Source organism: Lissotriton vulgaris, chromosome 6, assembly GCF_964263255.1.
Source record: "Lissotriton vulgaris chromosome 6, aLisVul1.2, whole genome shotgun sequence".
Classification (NCBI taxonomy): domain Eukaryota; kingdom Metazoa; phylum Chordata; class Amphibia; order Caudata; family Salamandridae; genus Lissotriton; species Lissotriton vulgaris.
This window is the reverse complement of record NC_141694.1, coordinates 1,405,919,915-1,405,940,111: the sequence shown is the minus strand read 5'-3', so window position 1 is coordinate 1,405,940,111 and position 20,197 is coordinate 1,405,919,915. Positions and strand designations below refer to the sequence as shown.

The window sequence follows — 20,197 nt, the reverse complement described above, 5'->3', positions numbered from 1 at the left end:
GCAATTTACAAATTCAATTTCAATAAGGAATAAGTGATTGTGGTGAAAGAGTGACATGTAGTGATTGGTGATGTTGACAGTACACTATATACAAGACAAACAAACGTGCAATCAAAAGAGGGGAAAAGAGTATCTGTTTGTCCTTATCATTTTTAGGTCGAAGGCCTAAAAGGCTGCGCTTGCGCAGACTTAGGTCTGAGATTTAATGACTCTCAGTAGTGCAGAAGGTCCCGCCTCCCTGCCCTGTCCCTCCTTCATTGGCTGGCTTCCTAAACGGAGGCCAGCCATTGGAGGAGAGATCAGTCACTCCGATGTAGCCCCGTCCTTTTCGGATTTGGAGGCGTAATTTTTGATGTTCTTTAGACAGTGACGTTGTCCGTCACTCAGAACATCAAAACCACGCCCCTAAATCCGAAAAAATCTCGGAGCTTGTGTCCGCCATTTTCGATCCTTCGCAGTGAAGGTAAGATCGTGTCTGTTTCCCTCCGTGCCTTCTTCCCCCTGTCTGTTTCCCGCCCCCCTCCCGCTCTCCGTGTATTTTCGCTGTCCGTGTCTGTTTGTGCCTTCTTCCCCCTGTCTGTTTCCCGCTCTCCGTGTATTTGAGCGCCTCGGCTGCTCCTCCTTCACCATTTCCCTGATCCTTGGCGCCCGCTGTAGCAGCCCATAGTTCCCGGGTCTGGCGTAGGGGGCAGCAGTTTTGGCTCTGTCGGCCACCGGCAGCAGTGACTAATGCTGTGTAATGATGGAGGCAGAATCCACTTCCCGCCATGTCTTGGGGGCAACTAGGCTAGTATCTGGTGTCCCGCTCCCCCCCTCCCTCCGCCCGCAGCTCTCCTTCGTCCCGCTTCCCCCCCCCCTCCGCCCGCAGCTTTCATCGCTCCCTTTTGAATCATTACAGGCCTGTGGGGTCCCTCTCATTACCTGGAATCCCCTTTTGTCCCGGGCCCCATTATCCCCCCAGGAACCGATTCAGCCGCCCCGGGGACCCCCCTCTTCCCAGCCGGGCCCAGCAGTCACTGCAGCGCTACCATTCAGCAGGCCCAGCTTCCTGCATCTCCCCATGTAATCATTTGGCACTTTTCTCGTGGTTGCTGACAGCGTGCTTTTCAATTTTCTAGTCCTGTGCAGCCCTCGCCCCTGCAGTCGTCTCGCTACAGTCGAGCCACGGGCAGAGAAAGGGGGACACCTATGCTGTTTAGGGGGGTGGGAGGGGTCCAGACATACCCTGAGCTCGAAGGGTCTGGTGCCTTGCAGAAGACGTGGGATATAGACATTTGGCGACGGGGAAACGAGGTAAGCGGTCGGAACGGAAAAATAAATCAGTAGGTTACACCTTCGCTGATCCAATAAGTACCCCGTGCCTTGCCGCCCCCTCCCCCCAAAATATAACCCAACGTCCCTAATAGATGTTGATTTATTTGGCTGCTGCCAAGTGAGGTTTGCCCACTAGTGTCGCGGCGTGCCGCGTGGGTAAAGCTACTTCTGCGGTCGCATCCGTGCATGTGGGGTGGACTCGAGGATGCGATTGTGTTGTTGAAGCGGATTGAGCGTCACTGAGGAGTTCTCTTTGCTTCGAGTGGGATAGTGATAGTTTTTTTTTTTTATGTTCAACTGCGACTGAAATGAGGATTAAAGTTTCACTCACTGTGCACCTGTCATATTGGACGCCTGAATGTGCGCGCTTCTATGTGGTTGTTATTACTATGTCTGCCTGAGGCTGTGTGTGGTTGCCATGTGAGTGCAGTCCAAGGGACGCGTGTACGCGCAGCCTCATGCACACGTGTGCCTTCCAGTGCCTGCCTCCTTATCCACTCAAGCGTGTCAGCACGTGTAGTCATGTTTTCTTCTGCCATGACATATTTTATTGCGAGTTTATGTTACGGCGGACATGCGTTGCTGCCCGTGTGTCTCTATTTGAGGTGCTTCGGGTGTTGGCGTGTGTGTGTAACTGTCAATGATGCTGTGCAGGTGCTGGTATGCACATATGCATGTAAGGGCGGCTAGTTATCTTAATGGTGTTGTACTGATTGGTGTTTACTGCCATTGCTACTGTATGTGTGCGTCAGTGTAGGGAATACTCCTGTGCGATTAGCAGTGATGTATGAGGAGGTGTATTGTGGGGTCTTTGTGGCTGCTTCTGTTGATTTGTGTGCACCAGCGTGCCTGAGCGTGTTGCTGTTCCTTTCAATGGTGCCGCGTATGTGTTGATGAATGTCTGTGCTATTCAGTGATGCCATAAATGGGGTTTTAAACTGTGCCCGGGTTCCTAGCGCTGGCAGTACAGCATTTGGCTTGTTGCTGTCTATGTGTGAGTCTGTGTCTTCGTAGCAATGTATGTGCGCTAGCATGTCTGTTACTGTGCGTGCGTGTTAATGATAGGAATGCTACGTGTGTTTTGTTAGTGTTGCAGTCTGTGATACTTTGGTGTGTCTGTTGCTGTCAGGGAAGAGGTATGAATGGCGACTGCCTTACCGTCGGAGATGCAGCTGGTGTTTTGTGCCTTGTGTCACTTGAGGATGTGTTAGTGTGCTTGTTTTCCTCGGTTCTGCTCTGTGTGCAGTTTGTGGCACTGTTAGCGATACAGTGAGTGTGCAGGTGTGTTTGTATCAAAGAGGCTGTTCTGTTGTGTCCTGTTCTGTAACTGTGTGGTTGTGTAATGTACTGTGTTGTGTGTCTTTGTCGGGGATGCTGCGCCTGTGTTACTGCTCAGGTATAATACCATGCGAGTTCTGTTATTGTGTGTTACGCTGGAAGCATATTGTTGTATCGGTTTCAGTAGCACTATGTTGTGTAGCTGTGTGTCAATGACGTGTGTTAGTGTATGAGATGTTGTCTGTAGGTGTGTCTGTGACACTTGTGTAGGTGATTTACTGGGACTTTCCCGGTTTATAAGTTCTGTTCTGGTAAAGATAGCACAAGGGCCAGTTTTCAGAGAGGGTAGACTGAACGCAGAAGAAAATCGTTCATGTGCTTCAGTGTAGGATTAATAAGCAGCCCTTATCATAAATTGTCAGAAAGCAGTTTAATGAACACATGGGACAATATGTGCAAACGCGTCCTTAATACCGCACGGCGAACAGTTGTCTGGTCAGGGTTTTGAATTTGTAACTTGCATGACGTCTGCTGCTAACAGTATCCTAATCCATAGTGAGCTGCAGAACTCGGACTGGAGCAGCTCGAGCCCTCGGGGTACACACGGATCCCTGGAGTGGAGAGACGCGCTCTCGCTCCCTTGCCCCACCCGCCTACTCCCCTTGTGTCTAGAGATGCAGAGCTCGCGAAAGCCCTTGGCCGCCGAGGCTGCCCTTGCCGGCCCTGCCATTTAGGATTGTCTGGTGTGGCAACATCTGCTGCTTACGGCAGCCGCACAGGGCTGCGGTAGCGACGCGGGCTGCGGGAGTCTCGCGGAACATGAAGTCACGAGGCCACTCAATGTTATCTCCATTTGGGTCTCTGCAAGCCCAGCTCCTTCTTCTCTTCTGACCTCCATCTTGGCAAACCCCAAGTGTCCTTGGCTCCAGCTAGCCGCTCTGCGGTAGGCCTTTCTGCTAGCGAGAGACCTCTGTGGTTGGCAGTGCCCTGTTTCTGGACGTGGCTAAATGAGGCCCTTTGGAGCGGTCGCCCTGTGCCCGAAGACAGAGCGAGATAGGCGGACCACCACACTGCCTCGATAGCTTTGCATGCGATGAAGAGGCCGTTCTGGCTGGTCCCCGCATGAGATGTCCTATCTTAAAGCGCCTGGACGCCAGCTCGAGCGCTTCGACGGTCTCTCCCTCATTTACTGGTAATGGTTCTTCGGCCTAGCCTGGCTGCGCCCACGGTGACTGTACAAGAGTGCGGCTCTGTCCTCGACAGTGCATTTCACGGCATACCTGTGTTTTGTGCCTATAGGCGCCTCTGTCGGTCTACCTGTGTGTGTCGGGAGAGGGGGGGGGGGGGCTGGTGATACTCGAAGTAGGGCCCTGCTGACAGTGAGTGTGTACAGTAGCGATATCTGCATAAGTGCTTGTGTCGGTTTTTGTCCATTGGTGTATCATTTCTGTGGGTGTCTGTGTTTGCCTGCTGTATTTCTTAAAGCCTTTGTGTTTTCATTTTGATACTTTAATGTTAGTATGTGTTGGAGCCGTTTGTTGTTTATCTGTCTTTAGGTCTCTGCTACAGAGAGTTTTGGCTCGAGCTGACTGTAGGCATACCTATTAATGCCAACGCAAAATATATACTTAGAGTGGATCTTGGGCCTGTCTGAGTTGTTGCTCTTGATCCATGGTTTTCCTCTCTATACATGTGTGTGGCTGGGCCAGGAGCATTCTGGTCTTCCAGTGTTGTGATTGGATGACGTAAATGTAAATGTGGCGTATTTGTATAGCGCGAACAGTGACCCGGAGGCATCCCGGCGCTTGTACTCCTACCACAAGGGAACCCCTCCTGGCTTTTCCTTGTGGGGTGTCCACTCCTGGGCATCCCATGGTGAAACCAGGCATCCCTTGTGTATCAGGGGGCCTTTGTGGAGACTAAGCAAGCTATTGCCCAGAGTTGCAGCGTGGGACCCATGCTTAGAATCGGCACTGAGGCGAGAATATCTAGTCAGAGGAATTTAAGCCCGAAACCCGCCGAGGCGGGAATCGAACCCTGGTCCCTGGCCAGCGTTCTGCATCAAGGTCTGCCGCTCTAAGCATTGAGCCACACTTCTCCACTGACGTGTATCTTTTCACTGTGTACTTAAAGGACTCTCTCTTTAGGTATCGCCGTCCACACAGCGCACCTACCTGGTTGCAAAAGACCTATTGTGTTCTTTCCTTGGTTGGCTTTATTGTCACTCTCAGTTGCTCGCTTCTTCCTTGATCATGGCTTGCATTCTCATTCTTCTGCTTCTACCTCCCCATGTCCACAGTCTCTTCCTCATCCTCTTGATTTGATTTCTTGTATCCTTCCTCTGCTCACAGTAGGACAACTACTTTTTTTCTTTTTCTTTCAGTGCTCCATGGGTGTCCATGTGCTTTCTAGCTCCCTCGGTTGTGAGCTGCTTTCCTCATCCAAACAACCCCCCCCCCCCCCACCCTCGGCGCTTGCGCTCTGTGTTGCTCTCTCCCTCTTGTGCAGGTCTTTCTTATGTGGCTCTCTCCATACACCTGCATTCCATATTGCTCTCTCCCTCGTGTGCTGCTCTCTATCTGCTTCTCCTCCACCACCACACTTCAAGTTGCTCTCTCCCTCGTGTGCTGCTCTCTATCTGCTTCTCCTCCACACCACACTTCATGATGCTCCCTCCCTTGTGTGTGGCTCTCTATCTGCTTCTCCTCCCTACCACACTTCTTGATGCTCTCTCCCTCGTGTGCTGCTCTCTATCTGCTTCTCCCCACCACACTTCATGTTGGTCTCTCCCTCGTGTGCTGCTCTCTATCTGCTTCTCCCCCACCCCACTTCATGTAGTTCTCTCCCTCGTGTGCTGCTCTCTATCTGCTTAACCACCACACTTCGTGTTGCTCACTCCCTCGTGTGCTCATGGTCGGCTTCGATACTGTTGGTGACTGTGCCTCCATGCCCGGCATAAGACTTCAATAGCTCCCTTCCTGTTAGACCATATGCCACATATTACTGTTTGTTCCTTTGCTGTGATCAGCATTTGGTGTTCTCTGAGAACTTCGCATCCTATTGGCAACAATGTGGCAACATTATGTTACTCGCAGTCATTCCCGCATAGCGCTTCAATGCATAGGTACTAAGAAGTGTTTGTGTAACTTGCAACTTGCGTTTCACCCAACAGAAACATTCATTTGAAAGAGCGCAAATATATGTTCAATACTTTTCAAATTTTGGTGGAACACGCCACACGAACAGACTGTAATGACAAATCTTCCGTTTGTATATATCTAGATCATTTGGACTGTAGTATTGGCAGGATTGAGTTTATTGCAATTGCGCTACACGTTAGGCAACAGTATTTCATTGAAAGGTCACTGTGGCTCAAAATCAGTATTACAATATACATGCAGGGCAAAATTTTAAAGCGCATGATGGCAAAGTGTATACATTTTTACACCTCCTGTTCATTATTTTCATTCGGTGAAATCAATGTTAGTACGGTTTTTATTTTCATGATCAGGGTGGTTTTAAAAGCAGTGTTTAATCTGATGACTCGCTGATTGATAAAGGCTGTTCACAGCCGAAACGTGTCTCAGTGATTTTTCTGCAGTGTGTGGTGGGACCTAACCTCATTAAACTGGCTGGAATAATGAATTCTCGTGTGTGTGCCCCCTTTTTAGGTCGAGGACTCCGTTGCACTGGGGCATACATGCATCCCTGCAGAATAACCTAGGTTGGCGTGTGTGACACAGCATCAGGAGTGGTGTGCAGCATGTCTGTGTGTGTGGCTCTGTCTGTGTGTGTGGCTCTGTCTGTGTGTGTGGCTCTGTCTTTGTGTGTGGCTCTGTCTGTGTGTGTGGCTCTGTCTGTGTGTGTGGCTCTGTGTATGTGTGTGGCTCTGTATGGATAGCTTTTTTTGTAGGTGGCTCTATGTGTGGGTGGCTCTTTCTGTGTGAGGGTGGCTCTGTGTAGGTGGCTCTGTGTGTGTAGGTGGCTCTATGTGAATGACTGTGTGGGTGGCTCTATATATGTGTGTGGGTGGCTCTGTGTGGGTGCAAATGCAATAGCTCATGCATATACGAGCAATTAAGCTATTGGCATTGTAAATGACTGCCATTTATTTAACGATTAAGCTATTGGCAATGTAAATGACAATGCTATTTATTTATGATAAAAAAAGATGTCATGAGCAATGCCAATAGATCTACCTTTAATAATGCCGAGACCATTGCATTGTAAATGCTTGTTGCACATATGCTACAGGATCCATTGATAAGTTAAACTGTGATCATGAGCGTTGTGCAGACATAGGCCAGAGGAGAGAGAAGGCGGGACATGCACTTGCCTTTGGCCAATTGCTTGCTGTCTTTCTTAGAAAGACGCACGCAAAGGCCAATAGCGTGTGAGCAAAAAGCACAAGCGTGTGGTCGGTAGAAGCCTCGCCGAGTTGGTAGTCCTTACTGGAAGCCTCGCAGAGCAGCGCATGTGCGCTGGCTCAGGCGAGACCTAAAAACGGGGCATTCTACAAGCAAAGATGTAGGCAATTTTACATTGACAGAGAGGAGCATGTACAGATTTAACCAAAAGTCCTCAACAACATAGAAAACACAGACAATAAGACACTCCGGTGCATTATTTGCAACTTGTACACACATCCTCATTTATGTTAGCAAAATTGTTTCTGCTAGAAGTGGCAAACTCTTTCTAAATTAAGGCACGTGAACTCTTACCTTCCTCTGTGTCCCGTAAACTCTCTTGGAAAAGTTTTACATAAGATAAAAGTATTGACATTTGCAGGGACTGGTGGTAAAAAAAAAAACAAAAAAAAAAAACGGAATGTCCCGGCAAATTCGGAATGCATGGCTACTCTACTTCCACTGCCAGAGAAACCGATTTTCAGTGAATGGGAGAAAGGAGTCATAAGACTCCAGGCAAGCCGGAAGTGGAGCGGTTTGCAGCAAAAGGCAATGGGGCCAGAAAATGTTTCCATACTATGATCAGATGGCACCAGAGGAACTGGTGCAACCACTAGAAACATCCCGGCTGGACAGAAAAAGGCAGCGATGCGCTATAGGTTGCCTTCAGGCAGGGAGAAATGTTCACACCCTAAGTCTCCCATGGGTGAGAAGAACAAGTTACTTACCTTCGGTAATGCTTTTTCTGGTGGATACAGTATCTGCCTGTGGATTCCTCACCTTGTGAGTATCCCCCTGCGTCAGCAACATTCGGAAAATTCTTTTGTAGCGCGCGACTCCGACTGACGTCACTGACTCCTTATTAGGCCTAAATCGGCGTGATGACATCAGTTCTGCCCTTTTTTCTGTGCCTTCGAGGCACCCGGACGGACCAATGACAGTAAATATATACATATACAGTGTACACAGTACATAATAATCAAGATAACACACATAGTGTGAAGACAATGCATAAAAAACACTATATATATATATATATATATATATATATATATATATATATATATATATATATATATAATACATTCAAATATTAACTTGTTCTTCTGATGGATACATCTGCCAGTGGATTCCTCACCTTGTGAATAGATTCCCTCAGCAGTCCCCACTCCCGGAGGAGGGTGTCCACTCTCCTATACCAGAAAATCCTGGAGGACAGAATGCGCAAAGTGTCCGTCCCTCCTCACCTCGGTATCCAAGCAGTAATGCTTCGCGAAAGTGTGGAGGGAGGCCCAAGTTGCCGCTCTACAAATGTACTCAACAGGAACACCACTAGACAAAGCAGATGTAGAAGACTTTGCTCTAGTAGAATGGGCTCTTATACCCTCTGGAGGTTCCTTACCAGCCAGGGCGCAGCAGATCTTGATGCATAGTATTATCCATCTCGAAAGTGTGCGCTTGTGCACAGCTCTTCCTTTTCTGAAACCAGCAAATCCAACAAACAGCTGGTCATCCACTCGATAGCCCTTTGTCCTATCAAGATAAAAGCTCACCACCCTCTTAGGGTCCAAACGGTGAAGCCGCTCGTCCTCTTTGGAAGGGTGAGGGGGAGGATAGAAGGTAGGAAGGGTAATGGACTGTCCTAGATGGAAGGGAGTTACCACTCTAGGAAGAAAAGCAGCCCTTGCCCTAAGAAACATTCGTTCAGCATGAATGGTCAAGAATGGGGGCTTTGCACTAAGAGCTTGAAGCTCACTTACCCGCCTTGCTGAGGTAATTGCAACTAGGAAAACCATCTTAAAAGACAACAACCTCAAGGGACAATTATGTAAAGGTTCGAAAGGGGAACCCATTAAGAAAGTAAGCACCAGATTCAAGTCCCATTGAGGAACAATAAAGGAGTGGGAGGAAAGTTATTTGTAAGTCCCTTCAGAAATCTCAAAAAACAATAGGAGATTTAAATAAGGACGGCTGATCCGGCAGGCAGAGAAATGCCGACAACGTCGAAAGATAACCTTTAACTGTAGCCACAGCAAACCCTTGCTGCGCTAAAGAAAGAGCAAAAAGAAGTATTTCTGACAAAGGAGCCCTTAAAGGGTCAATGAACTTCTCCCGACACCAGGTCACAAATTTAGACCATCTGTATGAATAGATTGACTTGGTGGAGTCACGCCTGGCCGATAGAATGACATCCACCACATCATGTGGGAGAGAAAAGGAATTCAGGTTGCCCCGTTCAATTTCCAGGCATGAAGGTGTAAGGTCTGGAGGTGGGGGTGTAGAACCTGCCCCTCCATCTGAGAGAGGAGATCTGCCCTAAGAGGGAGACGGAGCGGCGGGCATGAGGAGAGGTGGAGAAGATCTGTGTACCACACCCTTCTTGGCCAATCCGGGGCGATCAATATAACTTGGGCCCGGTCTTGGCGAATCTTCCTCAGAACCCGAGGAATCAAGGGTATGGGAAGAAACGCGTAAAGGAGCTGTGAGACCCAACTCAACTGAAACACGTCCCCCAAGGCTCCCTGCATCGGAAACTGGAGACTGCAGAATGACGGGCAGTGAGCACACAGGTCCACCTGAGGAGTCCCCCACGTCCGGAAGACGTAATGAACCACCTTTGGATTAAGCCTCCACTCGTGGTCGCCTGAGAACTGCCGACAGACTGTCTGCACGCATGTTTAGAACTCCGGCCAGATGATTTGCCATCAGACAAATTGATGGTCCTGAACCCAGGACCAGAGACGCAGAGCCTCTCTGCAGAGACACTGCGACCCCACTCCTCCCTGTTTGTTGACATACCACATCGCGGTGGTGTTGTCCGTCAGGACTTGAACCGACCGCCCGCGAAGGGAAGGGAGGAAGGCCTTGAGTGCTAGACGTATTGCCCTCAATTCTAGAAGGTTGATGTGAAGCAACCTTTCCTCTGGAGACCAAATACCCTTGATCTCCAGATCCCCCGGATGAGCTCCCCCCACCCTAGAGTGGATGCATCCGTTATCACTGTGGCAACCGATGGAGGTAGATGGAAAGGCTTTCCATGAGACAGATTGCCTTCCACACCCCACCAGGATACATCCGCCAAGCTTCTCTGGAGATCCACACAGACTCCCTGAGATCTCCGTTGTGTTGATACAGATGCCTGCGGAGACACCACTGGAGTGCCCTCATGTGCCAGCGTGCATGGTTGACCAACAGAATGCAGGAAGCCATCAGACCGAGCAGGCGAAGGACCTTCAAGACTGGAAGGACCGCTCGATTGTGAAACAAAGGAATCATTTTCCTGTATGTCGCGAATACGTTGTGGAGGAGGTAAGGCCCGACAGACAGTTGTATCCAGTACTGCACCAATAAACAGGTTGCGCTGGGAGGGCACCAGGTGAGATTTGGGTACATTTATCGAAAAGCCCAACCTATACAACAACTGAGTTGTGTCTTGTAGATGATGGAGTACTTTCTCTGACTACTCTGCTTTGATCAGCCAGTCGCCCAAATAGGGGAATACTGGAATCCCGACCTTCTGAGATGTGCTGCCACCACAGCCATCACCTTGGTGAAGAATCGAGGCGCAGTAGTAAGACCAAACGGAAGGACCACAAACTGATAGTGTTGCGATCCCACCGTAAAATGGAGATACTTCCTGTGCGACCTCAGGATTGGAATGTGGAAATCCTGCAAGTCGAGCGACACCATCCAGTCTTCTTCCAGCAGCGCTTGAAGAACCTGTGCAAGGCTGAGCATCTTGAATTTCTCTTGTTTCAGATAGAGATTCATGATCCTGAGATCCAGGATTGGACGAAGCCTGCCATCCTTTTTGGGTATCAGAAAATACCGGGAGTAGCAACCCTGACCCCTTTCCTGCTTTGGGACCACCTCTATCGTACCCTTTCTTAACAGTGTCTGCACTTCCTCCTGTAGAAGTAACAGATGTTCCTCCGTGCAAAAACCTTGGCAAGGAGGGTAATTGGGAGGGAATTCCCGAAATGGAAGGGCATACCCATTTTCTACGAGATTGACAACCCAACGATCTTATGTAACCGATTCCCAACTTGTAGAAAGTAGGTAAGCCGACCCCCCACCGGACCCACATGATCCTGAATGACGGATCTAGGGCTGCTTTTCGGAGGCTGAGGGGTTGGAGGAGGTAGAGGAGGAAGAGGCTTGATGACCTTGAGGTCGAGCCCTTCGTTTTCCCCTATATGTCCTGTACAAGGGATTCTGCTGCTGCTGCTGCTGCTGACCTTGCTGATAGTTGCGAAAGGAAAAGCGTCCAAAACCTCTGAACCTCTTGGCTGTAGAACCTCTGATTTGAAGCCCTAAAGATTTGGCAGTAGCCCTACTGTCCTTAAATCTTTCTACGGCTGTATCAGCCTTTTTGCCAAAGAGACCAGATCCATCGAACGGCAGATCCGGCAAAACAGCTTGAACATCTGCTGAAAAGTCTGAAGTTTTCAGCCAAGCCGATCTCGTTGTGGCAACCGCAGTGCCCATGATACGTGCCACTGAGTCTGCGGTGTCCAATCCACTTTGTATCACTTGGCGTGCCGCTGCCTGTGCGTCTGATAACACCTCCTCAAAATCCTTCCTGCTGTCATCAGGGATCTTAGGAGCCAAAGAATGCATTGTATCCATAAGGGCATGTACATACCTCCCCATAAGGCAAGTGGCATTAGTTGACTTCAACGCCATACTCGCAGAGGAGAATGTCTTTTTAGCCACCTGATCTTGTTTCTTGGCATCCTTATCACCAGGCACTTGAGGAAACACACTCACAGTCTTTTTGGAACAGGCTGCTTGTATGACCAGATTCTCAGGAGAAGGATGAGTCGTCAGAAAAGCAGGGTCTTCAGGCGCAACCCTGTACCTTCTCGCCACACTCTTGGACACCGCCGGTGCTGTTAGAGGCTTTTTCCATACCTCCATAATAGGCTCCGTTAAGGCCTCATTAAACGGAAGCAATGGTTCCACCACAGAGCTGGGCGAATGTAAAACTTCTGTAAGAAGATTGGACTTAAACTCCACTGTTGGCAAAGTCAATTGCAGAAGTTGCGCTGCCTTCCTCATCACCACATGATAAGGCTGGACGTCCTTTGAAGGCGCATCAGAACCGGGTGGCAATTCCCACTCTGGAGAAAAATCTAGGCCACTAGCATCAGCTAGATCCTCAAAACAGTCATCCTCCAGCTCACCTTCCTCCATATCAGGATGTGACTCCATATATCTCCGCTCCTCCATAAGGCGCTGGGCCTCCCTCCTGGACCTCTCCTTAACATGCCTCGCTGCCGGATCCACCAACGACTTCGACGGAGCCGGAACCGGCGTCGGTATCAAATCCGATGGTCCAGTGGGTTGCCCTTCGAGGTCGACCTGGAGCGGGCGACGCCGGTACCGGTGTCGACGACCTCGGCGGAGCCGGCATGAACGGCGTGAATGGAGCAGGAGCATAGGAGTGAGGGACTAAATTGAAGGTCAGAGGACCCATGGGACTTGAAGGTGCGCCAGAGGGGTACCACGCCCTTGAAAAGACACCATACATAGCGTTTAAAAACGCTGATGGATCCTGGCCTGGGGCTGGAAAAGTTGACTGAAGACCCTTAGGCTGGTCTTGAGGAGGGTTCGGATTCGGCTCTTCAACAGGCGCAGAATCCTCATCCACAGGAACGTCTTCCTCCTCTCGGGCCGGGGACGGCGCCGGAGACGGATTCGAAGCCCGAGTCAGCGACTGAACTTGCGACTCCGAAGGCGAAGCCTCACCTTCCTGATCCGAGACATCCAGCGTGACTACTTTGGAACGTACCTTCTTCGGTGGCCTCGACCTCGAGTCCGACTCCTTACCGGAATGACGGCGGGACTCATGTCTCTTCTTCTTATGTCTCCTCCTCGACTTCGAAGCATGGTTTGAAGCGGACTTCGAAGTCGACTCCTCTCGAGATCTGGATCTTGACTTCGACCATCAACCTCGACCTTGCCCTTCTCGAATGAGATCTCGAAGATTTTCTTCCCTTGTCACCCTTCAGCTTTGCCAACAGAAGTTTGGTCTCTCTTTCCCGCAGGGCCTTCGGGTTCATCTTCCGACAAGACGAACATCCATCCACATCATGGTCAGAACTTAAACACCATATGCAGTCCTCGTGCGGGTCCGTGATGGACATCATTTTCCCGCATTCCCTGCAGGGCTTGAAACCGGTCTTTGTCGACATCGTGTTGAAACAAAGAAGCAGAAAAGTAAAGATAAAGGCAACAAAGTCACTAGATAGCTACTGAGATTCCCCGAAACCGTTAGCGTCGACAACGCGGAAAAAAGGGAACTGATGTCATCACGCCGGCGTGGGCCTATTGTAGTGTCGGTGACGTCAGCGGAGTCGCGTGCGATGTTGTGCCTCTATGACGTAGTCCACGTCAGCGCGAAGCTACAAAGGAATTTCCGAATGTTGCTGACGAAAGGGGATATTCACAAGGTGAGGAATCCACTGGCAGATGTATCTATCAGAATTGGTGTGCTACCAGAACAGTATTACATGCACCCATGATGAGTATGGTGGAATGTGCTGGAAGGAATATGACAAGGCTTTTAGAAGGGTAAAGGCATCTGATCCAAAGCTCACATGGGATTAGGTGGCAATGATTATGTGGTTAAGACACTTGAATTACCAAAGCAAGGACGCGCCAAAAGGGCAGTCCTTTCGGTCAGGCGCGCCCCAAAGTAGGGGGGGGGGCAGCTAGAAGAGAGCATGTTGGGATTTCAACAGAAAGACATGCACCAGGCCCAGTGGTTCCTGTAAATTCAAGCATGCCTGCTTGTTCTGTGGCCTCTCCTCCCACCCAGATTCTAAGTACTTTAAAAAATAAAAAGACAAGGGATTCAAGAAACAAGAATGAGGTTTATGTATTTGGGAAAGTACACTTGTCTATTGACACTATGGCCCTAATACCCTGGTTGAATAAGTATTCTTGCCCAAGCACAGCACAGATTTTGTTGGAAGGTTTTAGGGACAGCTTCAGGATTTCGGCTCCTGGTTACTCAGGGGTGGCTTACTGCTGCAATCAGCAGTCAGTGAGGGACAACATATCTGTGGCAAGTGAAAAAGTACTGAAAGAACTGCGTTTGGGGAGACTGGAAGGTCCTTTTGACTCAATTCCTGTGGATAATTTTGTCTGCTCACCACTGAGGGTAGAACCCAAAAAGAACCCAGGGGATTTCCGCCTCATCCATAAACTGTCTGCTCCCAGGGGCCAGTCCATGAATGAGGCAATTGATGGAGCCCTGTGCTCCATGAGATAAAGTCATGGGACCAAGCGATTGTTATGGTGCGGTCCCTTGACCCAGGCACTTTATTGGCAAAGTCTGATATTGAGTCTGCCTTTCGCTTATTACCTGTTCATCCACAAGATTTCAATCTACTGGGTTTTCATTTGGAAGGGAAGTTCTACATGGACAAGTGCATGCCAATGGGGTGCTCTGTCTCTTGCTCATATTTTGAGAAATTCAGCTCCTTTTTGGAATGGGTTTTCAGGCACGTCTCGGGGCACCACTGAGTATTGCACTACTTGGATGACTTCTTGCTGCACCACAGTCACAGGAGTGTAGCAGGACGTTGGAAACATTTTGCACACCGATGGGGGAACTTGGGGTCCCCCTGGCACAGGCAAAGACAGTCGGGGCTGGCCACAAAAATAAATTGAGTTCTCGGGCATTGAGCTGGATTCCATGGAGGGTGTGTCACACTTACCATTGAGCAAGGTAAAAGGTTTCTTGCTGGCATTAGCAGACTGTTTGCGAAAACAAAAAGTTACTTTACACCAGTTACAAAAAGCGGTGGGCATGCTGAACTTTGCCGTAAGAATTATCCCTATGGCATCCCCCTTTTCACATTCCATTGCGCAGGCAATGTCAGGGCTAAAGGACAAGCATCACCACACTCGGTTGTCCAGCGAGGTTAGGCGGGATATGCGGATTTGGATGGCATTCCTGTGTGACTTCAATGGCGCGGTAGTGTGGCCCAGCCAGGTCCAGTCCAGATCAAGGTCTTATGACAGACAGGACATGGAGGGAGGGGTTTGGAGCAATCCTGGGTTCCCATTGGGCGGCAGAGCATTGGCCCGATTGGTGGGTCGACAGTGGTGTCACAAATAACATTTCATTTTTGGAATTATTCCTCATTTTAGTGGCTGTGACAATCTGGCCGCAACAGTTCCGCAATCAGTCCGTGGTGTTCTGGTCAGACAATATGGCGGTGGTAGAATGTATCAACCAGCAGTCCGCAAAATGTAAAATGTTACTTTGCTTGCTTAAGGAAATTGTGCTGCAATGTATGAGATTAAATGTGTTGTTTATCCCTAGGCATGTCCCCGGCATTCTCAACCACGTGGCTGATGCATTGTTTCGTTTCAAGATGCAGGTTTTTAGGTCTCATTATCCGGAAGCAGCGGACTGTCCCTCACCTTTTCCGGAGCATCTGTGGCAGCTTGGTGCCCCAACTTACCAGACCTCGTGGCAGCTAGCTTAGCACCCAGGACTAGGCAGGCCTACGAGGGGGCATTTACTGCATACTGCGCATTCCAAGGGCATGACTGGGAAATAACTTGCTACAATCCAGCATCAATCTTAACATTCTTAAGGAAATTAAGGGACAGAGGGCGGTCGGTGTCTTGCGCAAAACGCCACATGACGGCAGTGGCATTTTTTGCAAAAATTATGGGACATAGGGATCTCATGGGCACATTCTTGGTTCAAAGGGCTCTGAAAGGTTGGCAACGCTTGCAGGGTACACAGCCGGACATTAGACACCCAACAAGCATTTAGGGACTCACAGCCATCATAGCGGCGTTACGAAAAGTACGTAGCTCCAGCAGTGCAGCAGTGAGGTCCAGTTATTCAGGTGTGCTTTTTCCCTCGCCTTCTACTGCACAATCAGGGTGGGAGAGCTGGTGGCGCTTAACAAGAAGGACTGGCAGGGGGGTGCAATTTGCTCATGTTCAAAGCAAAGGCTGGTTCAGTATCCTTATCAATTCCCAGATCAAAAATGGAACAGAATGGGAGGGGGGGGATCATGTTATCCTGCAAAGAATGCCAGGGAGCCCATGTTGTCCAGTGGGCAACCTGGAGACATATATTGCCTGCAGGCCGCAGGGCACAGGTGGGCCTCTATTTATCCACCAGGACGGTTCTCCCCTTTCGAGATTTCAGTTTGGGAGAATATGTTAGCCTGGCTGGTAGGGGCAAATTACAGGACATGACCTTTGGTCTGTAGCGGATGGGAGGCGGGGGGTGTCAGATAGTCGGTCAACTATACTGGCCTGTGGCAGTAAGGTCATGTTTGCTAGAAAATAATTACTTCCCTTAGAAGGCATCCCATTGTTTAACAGAGACGCCTGAGGGGAGGCGGGGGGGGGGGGAGGGGGAGTGGTCCCTCATCACAATCCAGCAGGCACTTATGGCTGGTAGGCTGAAGGGGACGGGTGTAGGAAGTCCCGCTTCTGGTAGGCCGCTTGGGTCAACCTCTGCCTGGCACAACATCAGTCCCTGGGAGGTAGGATGGAAGGGAGTGGGGTGGAAGGGCGTGGGGGGTACCCACGGAATCTGGTGGACACACGGGCCTCTTGCGCAAGGTCACTCCGGTAAAGGGGGACCGGGCAGGTAGTTGGGAACAGTCATGACCTTGCACATAGACTCATCCAGGATACGCAGAAAACAATTTGTACATATTCCAGTTTTAGGTTAGGTGTGGCAATATATTAGACTCTTAAGGTTAGCCATAAAAATGTATCAATCTCTGTATTGCTGAAATGTGATTGGATGTGTTTGGGTTTTCTGCGTATATGTTTTAAAACATTGTTTGATTATGAATTGTTAACAATGTTTTATTAATTTGTAATAAATACTGCTGGGGTTATACGACCCCTAATCCAAAGAACTGGTGGTTGATATTATTAATGATGCTTCGGGGGGAAAGGGTGTGCGACAGTGATTAACTGATCATGTCAAGGGAGGGTACTCGGCAATACCAGGCCATAATAACGGTCACTGTGGAATGCCCAGATGTGCTCCCTCAACCTCCAGTGTAGACTGAAGCCAAGCACCAAGGCACACAGAGTTTAGAGCACAGAAATGCCCACAATCTAATAGTGCCATTTCTGCACAAATTACAACAAAGCCACCTTTACCACTGTCAAGGGTTGTTGCTGCAAAGCTAATAATTTAAAACGTCATGAGGCCGCTCCACTGTAATTCACTATTGAAGACTGATGTGATCTCAACCATTTCCCATGTTAGCATACAGAAAGAGCAATTTTCATGGCAGAGAAAACATGCATGGGTATTCCTCACCACCTGGGCAGGGGACACGTGTACTTGCCCTGCCTTTCACCTTCCACTTACCCCTTAAGACATACCCTTGGGGTACTCGGTGGGACTGAAAGGTCCTCTAAGGATGGCCAGTGCCATAAATAGGCCAGTCTGAGTAAACGCGAAATTGCGCACATCATCTTTAAGAGCACCATTGGTGCAAAGTACACACCAGCCTGCAATGGCAGGCTGTACACGTATTTAAGAGCACCATCGGTGCGGGAGCGCACACTAGGTTGCAAAGGCAGCCAGACACATACTTGCAACTTCAGGTAAGCACCACCTCCTAACGTGTGTAGGAAGGGTGCGAGCACTTTCGCACTGCATTCATAGTGGTCAAGTGCCCCAGGCCCTAACAAGAGAATCAGCAAAAACCATGAGGGGAAAACAAAAGGTTTGGGGAAACGCTTCCTGAAGGGTTCTGGTATAACAGGATGCGAAAACTAAAACATGTAGCTTCAACACTAACAGTCAAGATCTCTTGGTGTATGCTTCAAAAAGGTAAAATTTGAACATTCTATTCACATTTTTACTGTCAGAATGTTGGTGAGTTGAAGCTCTCAAGAGCAGCTGGTCTTTATGTTTTTTTTAATGTTAGAAGGGCACTAATAATTTACAATTATAACGGTTTGTGAATTCTGCTTAGCTTTCCAGCTCAACAGAGACCAACGGAGCCTATTATCGTAAGCTTCCTTGACGCCTCTACAGGAAGCAGAGGCATGATTATGAAAATCTCATTGGCCCCTATGCCCACCCTACTTCAGTCTGCACGTTTATCTCCAAAGCCTTCTGGCTCTGGCGAACAACTCAAATGTATGAGTATACCGCTTATTGCCAAACAAAGCTTTGAAACAGAACGAATGAAGCCAAAAATAAAACAATGATCAATGGATTTATTTATAGGTGATGTATTTCACCAAATTCAAGTCCTCTGTTCAATGTAATGCTTTAGACACAGAATGTTGTTTAACATGTGAAACGAAGAAAGGTACAGCTGATGCACAAGATCACATGAAATGTTTGTCATAATCAACTTCTGCAATTAAAAAAGTTCATACACACTTTAGATGGGTTATACACCCCTGTGACCCTCGTAGCGAAAGGATAGAAAGGGTGGAAGAATGCAAAGGCTGTTTGAGTGATTAGCACCTCTTACAAGTGTTGTAGGTGAGACAGGCCAACACTATCCACGCCGTACATTTGAAAAGATCTATCACCTTGAAATAAGTATCTTTACTAAAAGCGGCTACCAAAGCGGGAATTCAAGACGGACTAAAGGAAGACCGGGAATAAGCCCGCTATGAGGCAACGCAGACCTTATTTTTTGTGTCTCCATGGGATGGCGTGACAAAGGAACAAACCATTTTAACAGCATTTAAAAGATAAAATGCCTCAACAGCATTTTGCAAACTTGCTCTTCTTTAAAAGGGAGTTTAAGTTACACACAACATATTGGATTTTTTTTTAAACAAAAGCACACTGCCCTATGTTTATGATCTGCTAAAGGGGACATTATTTCTGCATTTCTACTTCATTAATCCCTGACCCTGGTAACTCAGCAGCATAATCTCCATTTAGCATTGGCAGGGGCGGCTTCAACTGTGAGGGGCCATTTTTTCCAATAAGCAGGCCCGGCTTCAGGGTTAGCTTTTGAGCTGAGTATTCCCAGCGCAGAAAGCCCCCCCCCCCCCCCCCCCCCCCCCCAATGAACCAGAGCACATTACTGAGAGAAAGTTCATTAACCTTCCTAGATTCAAGGGTTAATGTGGTATTCTGAGAAAGGTTTCTCGTTGAAAATCTCAGAAGCAAAACAAATAAAAATTAACATCATAATTCATTTAAATATTCATCAGTTGATTCAAGGGGATCTTCTTGCACTCACAGCATTTATCTAGAAAACTAGAGGTACATATATCGCTCTGACGCTTTGCAGCAGAAACAAGCATATAATGTATGGACTCACCTGTTCCTCCAACAGAGTAGCTAGGACTGGGCGAAAACACTTGAGCTGCAAAGTCCTCAAATGTCATCACTTCTCTGTGATTCTGGATTATTGCTTCGAGATAGAGCGCTCTTTCTTCATAGCTGTAGTCAGTAGGTTAAGGATATATATGGAGAAACCATATAGTGGCAGCATATTCAAAGAGACTGGTCAAACAGACAGCAATAACACATGTAAACAATGAGTAACTGACATCAAGGTTACCATGATATGACAGAAAACCCATTCACCGTTACTTTACTACAAAACAAACCATTCTATTTTCCGACTAGATTAAAAAGCAGATAGAGCAACTTAAACACAAGGAGGCCTTTTCTATTACAGCTCAGAGAATGCATCTGTGCGTCCTTGAAAGTGAGCGGCCAGTAACACGGGGATCATTCTGGCGATATTGCAGACATGTATTTGCTTTTAATAAAACAGCTTTGGTGACACATTCTGAGTTTCGGTTCTGAGGAGAGTAATCAGGAAGTAATAGGTGCCACAAATAAACCTCGTGAGTAATCTATGCCATGTTTTGGAACAGCGCTTCCAGTGCAGGAAAAGAATCGATGCTACTGGTATGCTGCTGCTGAGATTAAAAGACATACACCGGTCACGAGTACATTATTGTAAAACCACGGCTTTGCGGTTACCTTGGAGTAGCAAGACATTTGAAAACGGTCAACTGCTTCAAGCTGTGATATACTCTTCAGCTCTTGAGATACAGATCATATACCTGTGCGATCATCGCAACTGGCCATTCATCTGCCAAGAATGCGCGGGAATCATATTTCTGACAGGAGGGCATTTACAGCCAGCATGCACCGTTTTAATAACTGATGCAAAAAAAAAAGGGGTGCGCTTTTTATCAAG

The 20,197-nt window shown here is 48.4% G+C and overlaps 1 protein-coding gene across 5 annotated transcripts in view; it reads right to left on the bottom strand.

Moving 5' to 3' along the window:
- Positions 1–20,197, bottom strand: part of RALGAPA2 (Ral GTPase activating protein catalytic subunit alpha 2) — a 1,781,019-nt gene that overhangs the window by 159,265 nt on the left and 1,601,557 nt on the right. For all 5 annotated transcript variants that reach the window (XM_086927515.1, XM_086927511.1, XM_086927512.1 and 2 more), the window contains one exon: positions 19,304–19,425. In XM_086927515.1, coding sequence (XP_086783641.1) covers positions 19,304–19,425 — 122 coding nt within the window. The remainder of the gene's footprint in view (positions 1–19,303; positions 19,426–20,197) is intronic.